The 11,047-nt window shown below is 39.5% G+C and overlaps 1 protein-coding gene across 1 annotated transcript in view; it reads right to left on the reverse strand.

Annotated features, from left to right (window-relative positions):
- The window catches only part of LOC106848939 (cytosolic phospholipase A2 epsilon-like), a 32,733-nt gene extending 22,435 nt beyond the window's left edge, over positions 1-10,298 (reverse strand). The window contains exons 1-3 of the mRNA XM_014869198.2: positions 10,272-10,298; positions 9,874-9,960; positions 5,005-5,080 (exon numbers count right to left, since the gene is read on the reverse strand). Of these exons, the coding sequence (XP_014724684.2) occupies positions 5,005-5,080; positions 9,874-9,960; positions 10,272-10,298 (190 nt within the window). The remainder of the gene's footprint in view (positions 1-5,004; positions 5,081-9,873; positions 9,961-10,271) is intronic.
- Between the last annotated feature and the right edge of the window lie 749 nt (positions 10,299-11,047).

The raw sequence follows: 11,047 nt of genomic DNA on the forward strand, positions 1-11,047 counted from the left end.
GTAAACGACAAAATCCCATCTGTCCTGTTACTGCATTTCGTAACACCAAAAGCAAGAAATAATTTTCTCCTAGTGAAATATTCTTCACCTGCACAGACAGGTTCTCCTTGAATCCTGGTTTACTACAGTTTGCCCAAGAAGAGGAGGAGAACCGCTCCCATTTCTCAATTTCTGGACACCATCTTCGGGAACATTTTCCCTCACCAGCTTAGTACAATACAAACAGTATTAAGGATTTACCTACTACTGCTATCTGAGAGAGGATTTGAACTTGGCTAAGAGCTCTACCAGCATCCTGGTGCAATACTATTTGTAAGCACAATATTATTCTCTGTGGCTTGCTTGTGGAAATAACAAAAGCTCATAGATCTACTGTGCCTAATCAGTGATGTCTTTGACCAGAGATGAATGAATCCCCATGTGGATGAGCCCTTCACCCAATCCAGTCATTTAAATCAAGTGGCCAAGTAGGATTTTCTCCCTGGAGCAGATTCAATGGGTGCAGTACCTGTTGCAGTCAAAATTCCAAAATTCCCCGGGTCACCACTCCATCCTGCTCCCACTGGCATCACTTGCTTTCCTGGGACAGGGACATTAGTATCACCTGCACTAGCTATAATCTCCCTAATATTTTTTGCACTTATTTTCTGTAGGAAAAATAACCCTTAATGTCCCTGGAGAATGACTCTGATTTGCAAAGGCTCCAAGTGTACTGCTACAGAACTGACTCATTTCTTCTGAAGGGATAATACAAAAGCTTCCACAAATTAATTTCATAGGATCTTAGAGCAGAGGCTCTGAGCTCCTTTTTTTATAAGTATACAAGGTCTCTCTTCATTCAAAGGTGAAAAAGGAAGAACTGAAAACAAAAGGAAGAGTCAAGAGAGAGGAGTGGTTATTCTGACATCCCAGTTAAAACTAACAGGTTTGTTTCCACAGCTGAGAAAGTTTGCACATGTGCCTGTTTTCTACAGTAGAAAATACAACTGAGTACAGTCACATTTCAGCCCAAGACTTTAACTTTCCTACCTCAGCTCTGACAGCCTCTTGATCTGTCAAGACTTCTCTCAGAGAAGTCACTGTGTCCCAGAAAAAAAAGTGCCTGTCAACCTGAAGCTCACTCCAAGTAATTTATTACTGGGACACAGATCTCAAATTCAGCTCTGCAGCCCAGGAAGAGCATTGCAAACATCAGTACCAGCGGGGCTAAATGCCAGAGCTGACACCACCAGATTTCACCTCATGTGTGTCAATGAGCCTGAACATGCACTCAGCAGCAAAGGTCATCTCTTGGAATGTGAATCAGCTGGTACCATGTAGGCTGCCAGTTTCAGAGCAGGACTGTCACAGAGACCTCTTTACTCAGGTTCTCAGAATTAGGTGAGATCCAGTGGAGTCCAGCAGAGTTTTTCTCTTTCACATGGCACTAAGTAGTGCTGGAGAGATGATGTAACTGCAGGTTTGTTCACTGTGCAGCCCAAGGATCTGGAAGAGGTTTGCTTCCACTTCCATTGCCTCAGGGCGAATCCCCTCTCTTGGTGCCTGGGCTTCAGGCATGCCAGATGAGGCAGATCCCCTCACTCATCCTCTCTGTCCATGGAGCAGGGACAGGGTGTCAGCTTCAACTGTGGGGTTTAGGGGCTGCCCTAAAACAAGTAAGTGCCAATGACAGTGAAAGTGGGCAGAGCTGGGAGCTTGGTGCAGCTCTGTGTGGCCACCCAATAACTCACTTGTTTAAGGAGAGCAGCTGGAAGGTGTTGGAGTCTGTGCCCCCGTGGTCCTCCTCTCCCATCACCCAGCTCCTTTTCCATTCTTTTGGGAAACAGTCACTAGAAGGGCTGTCAGCAGCAAGAAAAGAAGCTAATACATCATTTTCCCTGTCAGCTCATCCTGACCAGCTATTCCTCCCACATATGGGGAGTTCTGTAGAAGTGACACCATGAACAGAGTTATGAAACATGAGCTTCTGTAAAAGCACTAGCACTGACTTCCAGCTGAGAAGGAGCAAATGGACACACCAATGACCTAAAAAGTAATTCTTTTACCGAAGGCTACATGCAGTCTTGGACTGAGGAGGGGAATACCACTGCAAAACTAGTGCCAGACTGCAAGAGACTCTAATGGAATTTATTCCTTTCCTGTACCCCACCACCTTCACAGCCAAGCTGCATAGAGCACTGGAGCCTGGTGATGACACTGAGTGCCTGCAGGGCAGCAGGATGAGTGTAAGTGATCTTATCTGGTGTCCTCCTCTCCAGTGCCCACAGTGAGATCAGGGAGTGCCAGAAACATTTGAGTCTGACCCATGATTACTAATTGGCATAAAGGTTAGTTGGGAGTACAGTGGAAAATAATTAGCCCAGATCTGTCAAGAGCATTTGCATGGTAAGATCAGACTAGACAGAAACCAATTATATGTAGCATGAAGCAGATTTTGGAGAGGGACATCACCGGAGTATAGAGGAGACCAAAAGGGGTGGGGTGACAGCAGGGATATGAAAGGGGCCAATTGACCCATTCAGGAGGAGTGAACTGTTTTCAGCTTAATTTTTTTCTTTGTGTGCCAAACTCTGTCAGCACGTGTTGTCTACAGGCAAAGGTGTAACATCAGATTTCAGGATAAACTTGGATTTCATCCCAGGCTTGTGAAACACACATCCCATGGATTTTGAGGTGCATATTTTTAAAAAGCAGCCAAGATTAAATTGAATGCATGTGATAGTGGGGCATATCAGTGGAAATATACAGAAGTGGTGTTCCCTGAAGTCAGGATTTGGCAAGTCAAATAAAAATGTAGAAACTCTATAACCAAATGACCTAGTGTAACTCCACTTGCAACAAATAGAGGAATGGAAACCATGGAATGGAGCACTGAACATGCTGAAAAAACTTGGAATCTAGCATGCAGGCAGAAAAAGCAACTCAGAAGCAGCTGCACTTGATTGAAAAAGTGGCTTGTTCCTGGATTTGACACAGGGAAACACAAAATCTAGGGAAGTCTGAAATATGTTATTACAAAAGTCGTCATTCTTCTACAGATATCTAAATCAGATAGCATCTATATCAGATGCTTATGATCAGTTTTCCAGGGGAAAGATCATATTGCTGAGAAAAAGCTAGGTAAATATGATTTTATTATTCTCATTAGCACACAGTAGCATGTCTAGTTATTTTAGTTTTCTGATACTTCAAATGCATTCAAATGTTGAAATAAAAATGCTAAGCTCAAAGAACATCAATAGCAGTGCAAAATCAAGCACTTGAAAGCTACACTCTCTCTTTTTTGAATCCTACTTAAGTTTTTAAATCACAGAGCATCACACTATTTTTCCTGTGAGACTTCAACCTCTTTGAAAGCAGAGGTAAGTTGCTACTCAGTCAACAAAAAACTATCTAATGTTTGTTTATCTTCCTTGTTCAACAGCATCCTGCTCTGCAGTGCTTCATTCTCTGACATCCTTAGGAAACAGGCTCACAGAGTAGCTGGGGAATTACTGACAGAAAGAAAAGACATCTTTTTCTTCACCAGCTGGTCCCCAAGCCTTATTTACTGGCAATTAATAAAAGAATCTGAAAATACTTCCCACTGTTTCTAGGCCTTACCGAACATCTTAAATTAAAATCTCTTTACAATAGTAGGAGATTCAAAATGAGCACATCACCTAAACAGATAAGAGAGAGATAAAATGTGTTGGAGAACATATTCTATGTTTTGTAAACAGGGCAACAGAGGCACAGAATGTTTTGATGTATAAATTTGCCTAAACTTCTTACGCAACAAGTCCATAAACAGAGCTAAAAACTGAGCTCACATGTCTTGAGCTCTGCTCCAGGGGTGTATGTTTTGGTACTAACAGGGATTTTCAAAATGTCTACGTCTCACTAAGGGAGACTTCTCAGAAATCTCCCTGGCCTCAGGATGGAGGACAAGGTCACAACTCTAACATTATTTTCTGAGAATGCAGCATCATTTTATTTTGTGCAATCTCTTTGCATAAGCAGCTGAATCACGGTTCTTATCTTGTTCAATTTTCATTCTAGATCACAGATGATAGATAAATTAAATCAACAGTTCAAAGGAATGAAGGTGAGATCTTGCACATACATGCAGTGTTTCAAGTGTTTCATAGCTCTCAAAAGGAATAGAAATTAATTTGATCTTTTTTGCTATACTATATTTTTTCTATTCTTTGCAACCCAATATTACAGACAATGTGAACAGAACACTTCTCTCCACTTGACTGGAAAATTGACAAGGATGACATCCATGCTCTTGAAACACCAAAGTGAGTGGAATACAAAGAGATGGTGAGAAATTTTATCTGTAGGATATTATGGCTTCAGCAAACCTCATAAGGATCTCCCAAAAAGGAAAGATAATACAAAACAAGAGAAGGAAGAACAGCATAGTAAAGGGATATGCAAAACTGTGTTATTAGTGATGTGCCAAGCTCATGAGACACATGTAGGAATGGCAGGAGAAAATTCTCAGAGAAAAATCTCTGGGAATGTGAACCACCAGGAAGGGCTGTCCAAATATCACACATTTTCAGACACTTTGCATGTCAGCAATAATGTGCTGTGTACCACAGTCCCCAGAAGATTTCTGCTAGACATCTTTCACTGGGGGGGGCAAGAGTCAGCTGATGCCACAATGCTCAAGACAACCAAAGAATTAAGAGGGATTGGTGTGTAAGTATTTCAGCTCTATATTTTATGCATTTGTCATGGACATGTTATATAAACATCTGTTAAAACTGGCGTTAAGATGTTTTCAAGCCCCTGAAACAGCCAACTTGTCAGATAAATAATGGGGTAAAAACCCAATAACCAAATACATCTCTGAAATTGCAAATAGCTTTCTGTGGAATCAATTGCCTTAAACTGTAATTTTTTAGCTAATAAGACTTCAGTGTTTTGCATTTGTGCAGTATACAGCACAAGCAGGGGCTGATACAGTAATTTGACAATAATGTAATAGCAATAAAAAAATCTGGTACTTACAAAAATCTGCCTGATGAGCGTTTTTCAACTTTATGATTCTTACAGTAAGCAAGGAGTAAGGTGTCATTTCTTCCTGCTGAAAAAAAATCAAAATAACACAACAAAGGAGAGGTATTTTAAAGTTCAGACTGTGTGTATTGATTGTAATGCAACCAAGCACTGAAAAGAACCATGGTTCTGCTAAAGTTGTCTCTTCCAGTTGGCATCACAGCAAAAATATAATAGGCAGCAAAATGCACTTTCTCCACAAACTTCATTGACCCCTAAAGCCTGTAGCTATCCATGCACACAAAGAGAAGGTGTAGAAAGAGAGGATGAATAGGAAAGTTAAGATGGCATAAATAAGCTGAAAAAGTTCATTTAGCCATAACATTAAATTGTACACATGACCATCAGCAGCCAATATGAAGACAAAATTTGGTGAATCCAGAAATCAGAGATGCTTCAAATTTGGTTTACTGTTGACCAACAGCCTGTGTTGTGTTGTAGGTAGAATCAAGGCCTACACAAAAGATTCTTCTTTTAATGCAGTGCTTGGATAAATGGAGAGAAGGGGAGAAAGAGATAGGTCTTTTCATGTTTTTTTTCTTGTTTTTAAAGTTGTCATTTTCATGAGAGACAGATGACTAAGGATGAGTGTTAACACCTTAGGGATGTCTCAGGACTACACAACACACAGCTTTGGACAAACACTCCTAGTTTGCTTTGTGGGAACAGAGGTTTTTCCTTACCAAGGATGGTTATCTGATTGACAGACATGGAATAGTTTTGACTACAATCATTTCATAGAAGGCTATCTCCAATTCCTTGTTGAAAGTGCCAGGCCTGACCATCTGGGTCTGTAAAAGCTGTGATTTCCCATCTTCAGAGAACATCCCCATCATGGCCCCTAGCAGCAGCTGGAGCAAGCAGCACAAAGAAGGAGAAGGCAGACAATGCTTAATATGGCTGCAGCACAGGTGGTTATACTGAGTGTCTGACTGTGAGAACAGTTGGGGAAAATTTATCAAAACAGCTCAAGTTTATAGAAAAGAAAGAGAATTGAATCATGGTTGTACTAAAGAGACTGAAAGCAAAGGGTAAATCAGCACTGGGGATGGCTCCCTCTCTCCATGTTTGGCTACAGAAGCAGATGAAAAGAAGGAATTTCAGAAATTTCAGATGGTATTGAGTAATAAGTTCTGCAGTTGATGTGTAATTACAGGAGTATCAGGTCTTGTTAGATAGGAGTAACATAAAATGACTGCAGTGAATGTCTGAGGACAAGGCTCTGCAGGGGAAAGAAAATGCAAACTCTGTCAAATCCTGAGGTCTGAATGCTACTGCTACGTGAAGAGCTTTAATCTGCATACAAATGTGTTCTCAGCAGATCCTGAATTGAGTATCTCCAATAAAAGGGGAGAGTATAAATAGTATATCTATAAATAATATGCATTTTAAAAAGTCACCTTGAATTAGTCAGGCCGTGAAATAATTAGGAACTTTTAAAGGACTTCTGAGCAAACCATTAATGAAAACAAAATATTACAGCATTAAAATGAAGCAGATTTTGGAACAGGGAAGTGTTAGTTTGTAGTTCTAGTAGCAAGGTTCTGTGGAAGTTATGAAATGGCCAAACTTATTATGATGCCACTTGTGTATTTGCAAAAAGACATTCAGACAAATAATACCGAAGGCACAGTATATAGTGGGTCAAGAAATGGTGGCCACTTCAGTGACCAGTAGGTAGGTGGTCACTGATATTCATGAAGAGCTCAAGGAAAAGTTCAGATAATGGCAGAAGACAAATAGATCAGTAATTCTTGGTAAAATCACAACATGAATGTAGCCGTGGAATGGGGTTTTAATCCTTTAAAGTGTGGCAGAAATAAAATGCACAGCTACATGGTCGTTTTTCATGATAGAAAGAAAGAGACAAGTTTATTCAGAAACACACTTGGTTTTGTAGCATGACTGCAACTCCAAGAGTAGAGAAGAGGTGATTGGTTCAGAGAGAAGACACCCCATTGCCAGGGCCTGGTCACACACCACAACAGGTGTTCTATCTTTGTTATTAATTCCTTTTTATTTTGACCAAATTATCACCCTGGGAGAAATTCTCCCTAGCCTTGAGCTGGACCAGCTTATCGGCTGGGACAGAGCTGAAAAGCTCCAGCCTGGAATATTTTTCAGGCTGTAATTTTCTTACTTTCTCAATATGTGTCCCTACACATGAAATATTATCAACAAGAAAGGGTGGCCAAAGAAAGAAGTTGTTATGAAAGCTAATGACCAAAATTTGGAAAAACATCTGAAGTGAAATAGAGGAGAGCTGGTTGAAGATGTGAAGTAATTAGGAGATGTTATCTATTTTCTGAGAAACTTCAATTAAAACAACAGGGAGAAACTCTCAAGTGAAATAAGAGAAAGCACATGCAAAGGTGCTGCTACTGTGACAAAAGTCAAAGACTGAAGAAAAGGTCAAAGCATAAGAAATCAGTGAGACAAGACAGTACATCAGCTGAAGTGCATAGAGCATTGGACCATGGGGAATCCATCATGCCAAAATTTAGCTTATAACTTCTCAAATAATTTCTATCACTATAAGAACAAAAGACATGAAGGTCATAAAAGGAAATTGCACAAAAAATGCAGTAATTTCCAGGCTATGAAGTTGTCTAATAAAATGGAAAGATTGATGTTTTTATAAAATTCTGGGTAATTGAAAGGCAAGTTAAATAGTGGCTAATATAACTATAAGATTTGCCCATGAGCTCAAGTTTCTGGCCAGGAACCATATCAGAATGTTTTCAGTGAGCTGACTGGTTAAAATGCTAACACTTTTTGCTGTGGAATACAGAAGCAGCACATCCAAAACAACACGTGGGCTAAGTGCCAAAAAAATGCATTCTCTTCATCAGGCTACAAAGAATAGAATATCTCAGCTTCTGGGTGGGTATATACCAAAACTAAACGAGAAATTAATCATTGTTGTTCAAAGTCATCTGCAAAGCACAGGATATTTTACATGGCTGTGTTCTAAACAGCAGAGGTAAGATCTCAGCATTATCAGTTCCACACAACTGTGAATTGTTGTTACAGTTTCCTGAAAATTTAACAGGGAAGCATATTTGGCTTTGCACTATGGGTAGGCAAATGCTAAATTCCATGCACAGCCCCAGGCATATTTTTCTAAACGAAATCCAGTAATTATTCAGTTTATCACACAGCTATGCAAAGTCCTCTCAAATTGAAACAAGTACTTAGGCAAATGTTTGAGCATTTGCATTAAGGAAAGCTTTATACCTGCTTGCTTCTTTTGGAACTCAAGGTCTGCTACAAGCATGTTATCCTTTCTAATAGCTGTCTACTAATGATTATCCTCCTATTGAAGATGGCAAGTTATAACTTGCAAAATTTGAGGCAATTACCAAAAGCTGCCCAGGAAACCTAATACCTGTAAGAGGCAGAAATCAGCCAGTTTAGACAAGTTTGTTCCTTTAATGCCAGTTTTCTGTCAAGATTTATTACAGAGGAGAGAAGATATATTCCAAGCCAGGAGATAAATAAAGAATGTCTGAGAATATTTTGTTGTTAAACGCCTGTGGAGAGCAAACAGAACTTTCAGAATTTCATTTGGCACAGAGAAATTATGGCATGAATAATGAGTTGAAGCTGTGGAAAGGGTCTCATAGCCTTACATGCAGGAGTTTATGGCCACAGGAATTTTTTTATTACTTCATGTATGTTCTAAAACATATGCTAGATCCTAACAATCTTTATGTAAATGTAACTGTGTTAGTGGTAAAGAGGGGTTGGTTGCTTTTAGTCATGGATATTCTAAATCAAAAGAGAACTTAGAACTTCAGTATGAATACATTAAATAATTACAAAACTGCTGAGAAGATTGGGCCATTGTTTTCCCCAACAGCTGCTTTTCCTGCTTTAGCACATTCTATTGCTGAGCTTTAGCATACACACATACATATACACAGAGCAAATTAGGAACAGCTAAATGCCATGTCAGTTTTGGTTATGCCACTTTGCCCTTTACAGCACGTTTCACTCCCCACTGGTAGTTTGTACCTTTTGTACACTAATACCCATCTGTAGGAGCTGCCAGCATGCTGTTAACAAGAGATCAGTTTGATAATCAGTTTGATAAGGTTGTGACATACATAGGCAAGACAATGGTTGTAGTTTTCTGTTCATTTGGTAGTCTGGCTACACCAAAAAAAAAAAATAAAACAAACAACCAAGCATATATAAGCTATAGATACTTGAATCACACATCATTTAAGATGCTATCAAAAGTAGGTTTTCTTTTTTGTTTGGAGTCCCCATGTTTTACTTTGAGGCAGTTTGACACAATGCCACCAGCAAAAACCATCACTGATAGAGCTGCTACATGTTTGATGGGACTGCATTTCTGCCAGAGGCCCTGCAAAGCCTAAGAGTTGTTCTTTCATTGTGGAGAGGTGCACAGGGAACAAAGCAAGCATTTGTTCTGAAAACTGGCATTAATGACCAAACCCCAAAGGTTCACCAACAACCATGCTCTGACTTTCTGACTCTGCCAACATTCTCCATTTGTTCTGGAGTTCCATTCGAGTAATAGCAGTAGAAGAATGCCAAAGTCAATCTCATTTTAACAGCAAATTGAGAACATTTTCACTAAGGGATTTCTCTAAGGAATAAACCCATCAAAACAACACATTCTGTTATTAATACTATGCAGATGTTGCATCTAAAGAAAATTTTTATTTCATTAAATATTCCTATTTCTACATAACCATGTGAACCTTTAATAACCAAATCTGGGGTGGAAAACAGATCCTACCCTTCTCAAAAAAGCATTGGTTATATTTTTAGTTTGTTGAAATACGGTACCTTAGCATCATCACTTGTGGCTACAGAGTGCCTCATCCATTTTCTTTCTTCATCTTCCAAGGGACTTGATTTTCTGCTTGAGTTCTGCTGAGGGAAGAAGAACAGGGGATGAAAAAGAGAGTAAAGAACAATGGTTTTTACTTATTTCAATTCCCCGCTGTAGCATTCCAATGTGCAACAGGCAATTTGCACCTCCTCATTGTGGTGAATAAAATGAATGCACCAACGGAAAGATTCTGACTCCAGGTCCTGGTAACTGCAAATATTCAAGAAAGGACAATCTTGTTTTCCTAGAAATTTATGTCCTACAGATAACAGGAGACTTGACCTGTTGTAGATTGGGGCAAATCTGAATAAAAACTCTGAGACTCCTGCAGGTTGTTCTGTTTTCCACTTACCTGAGGTAAGGCAGAGGCTGATGCCATCGAGATCGCTGCTACATTAAAAGCAGCTGCTGTGATGGCACCTTAGTACTCGGCTTCACAGGTGCCAGTGCCTCCTCAAACAAATTTACAATCTTGAAGAAGTCTCAGAAGTTGCTGAACAGGTGTTTTATTGCACTGAGTCAGAGCTCCACCCCTCCACGATTTCTGAAACAGGGAAATTTCCCACCCACGTTATTTGTCCAAAGAGCAGCAGCTGCAAGGTGTGAGTGCTCCTATCTGCAGCTCTTGTGGCTGAGCAGAGCCCAAATCATTCCTACCTGGGGCTCAAGGAAATGCAGTAGCTGCTCTAAGCTGACTGATGATATGATAGAGATCATCTATGTGAGACAGCCTTACAGTGATATTCTAAAAGTGGGCATAGCAATAGCCTAATAAACACAACATATTTTCTCCAAGCAAACACATGATTATATCCATAATAAAAAAAAAATAAATTAAAAACAGCTATGGAGATGATCATTAGAATGAAGACATTTACATATGAAGATAATAAGAATTCTTTTGAAGGAACATTTTTCCCTGAAAATTGCTGTTGCATCATGATTTCTGTGTACACACTACTTTTTTGTAGTGTTCAACATCAAAAGAAATTAAAGAATGTATGATAAGCAACATTTCTCTGGTCCCTAAACCACATAGTGTCATTTTTCCATTTGAAATATCATTCTTATTTCTAGGTTTCACATTTAGTACACCATGCAGCTTAACAAATATAAAAGAGATTCAAA

This window comes from Sturnus vulgaris, chromosome 6 (genome assembly GCF_052056855.1).
Source record: "Sturnus vulgaris isolate bStuVul1 chromosome 6, bStuVul1.hap1, whole genome shotgun sequence".
Classification (NCBI taxonomy): domain Eukaryota; kingdom Metazoa; phylum Chordata; class Aves; order Passeriformes; family Sturnidae; genus Sturnus; species Sturnus vulgaris.